The sequence below is a fragment of the Sinocyclocheilus grahami genome, unplaced genomic scaffold (genome assembly GCF_001515645.1).
Source record: "Sinocyclocheilus grahami isolate Dianchi unplaced genomic scaffold, SAMN03320097.WGS_v1.1 scaffold109.1, whole genome shotgun sequence".
Lineage (NCBI taxonomy): Eukaryota > Metazoa > Chordata > Actinopteri > Cypriniformes > Cyprinidae > Sinocyclocheilus > Sinocyclocheilus grahami.
In genome coordinates, this window is record NW_015505288.1 from 196680 (window position 1) to 197604 (window position 925).

Here is a 925-nt window from a genome sequence, read left to right on the forward strand (position 1 = left end):
ACCATGGTCCTGTTATGAATTTGATAAGAATCTATTCGCAAGAAAAATAATCCTCCTGTTCTCCGCTTAGGATTTAATGCCTTTAGCAATACAGTTTGCACATGAAAATATGTGAAAAACAAGTGCGTACCCGCCTCTCAAGGGATAACTGTACACTTTTCTTTGAACTGTCAATAACAGCTCAGACCCTCAAATCTGTGCTGCCCAAAAACATTTCACCAGTGAGTCTGAACTAAGGTCCTCAGAAAGTAAACAAGCAATAAATCAGATCTCTCACAGAACGGAGGAACTTTGGGAATTAACAATCATGAAATGCACAAATTCCAAGGACAGGAGGGTTGTTTAATAGATACGGGCAAATGCCCTTGATTGTTTCCACTGGATAAACCAAATTGTATGAAGTTACTGATTCCCCTGTTTATTTACTGTGTCAACAGGGCACCGCAGATACCCCCTTGAGTCACCTGATGACAGGGTCGGCAGCTGTATAAAGGGCATTTTGGGTTTTTATCTCATGCAATTGTGCTTTAACATGGCTAAAGCAGTGATTTGTGTGCTTCTTGCATCTCTCTTTGCCTGCTGTAGATCTGCACCAGTGGTAAGTTCAATTGCTTGTTGTATAGAATAGAGCTATATAACAGGAACTTACATATTTTTCAAAAGCAATACATTTGACATTCAGTTTCGTTAAAGTGACTAAGAGCAAGTGCAATTGTATGAATTATCTGTATGGCATGAATAATATCTTATAGAGAGTTCTGACTGTGTAAATGGAATTTATTATTTATTCATAATAAAATCTCCCATAAAAATCCACTTTTTACATGCAGACTGTGATGACGTTTCCATAATTATTAGCATTGCAAACCTCGCAAACCTTTTTATTTGTTAAATTCTTCAGTTCTAATATATATATATATATATA

General features: G+C 36.4%; 1 protein-coding gene across 1 annotated transcript in view; it reads left to right on the top strand.

Annotated features, from left to right (window-relative positions):
- Positions 1–504: 504 nt before the first annotated feature.
- LOC107588917 (transthyretin-like) overlaps positions 505–925 on the top strand; it is a 3292-nt gene continuing 2871 nt past the window's right edge. Inside the window, exon 1 of the mRNA XM_016277169.1 lies at positions 505–598. Within this exon, the coding sequence (XP_016132655.1) occupies positions 515–598 (84 nt within the window). The 5' untranslated portion in view covers positions 505–514. The remainder of the gene's footprint in view (positions 599–925) is intronic.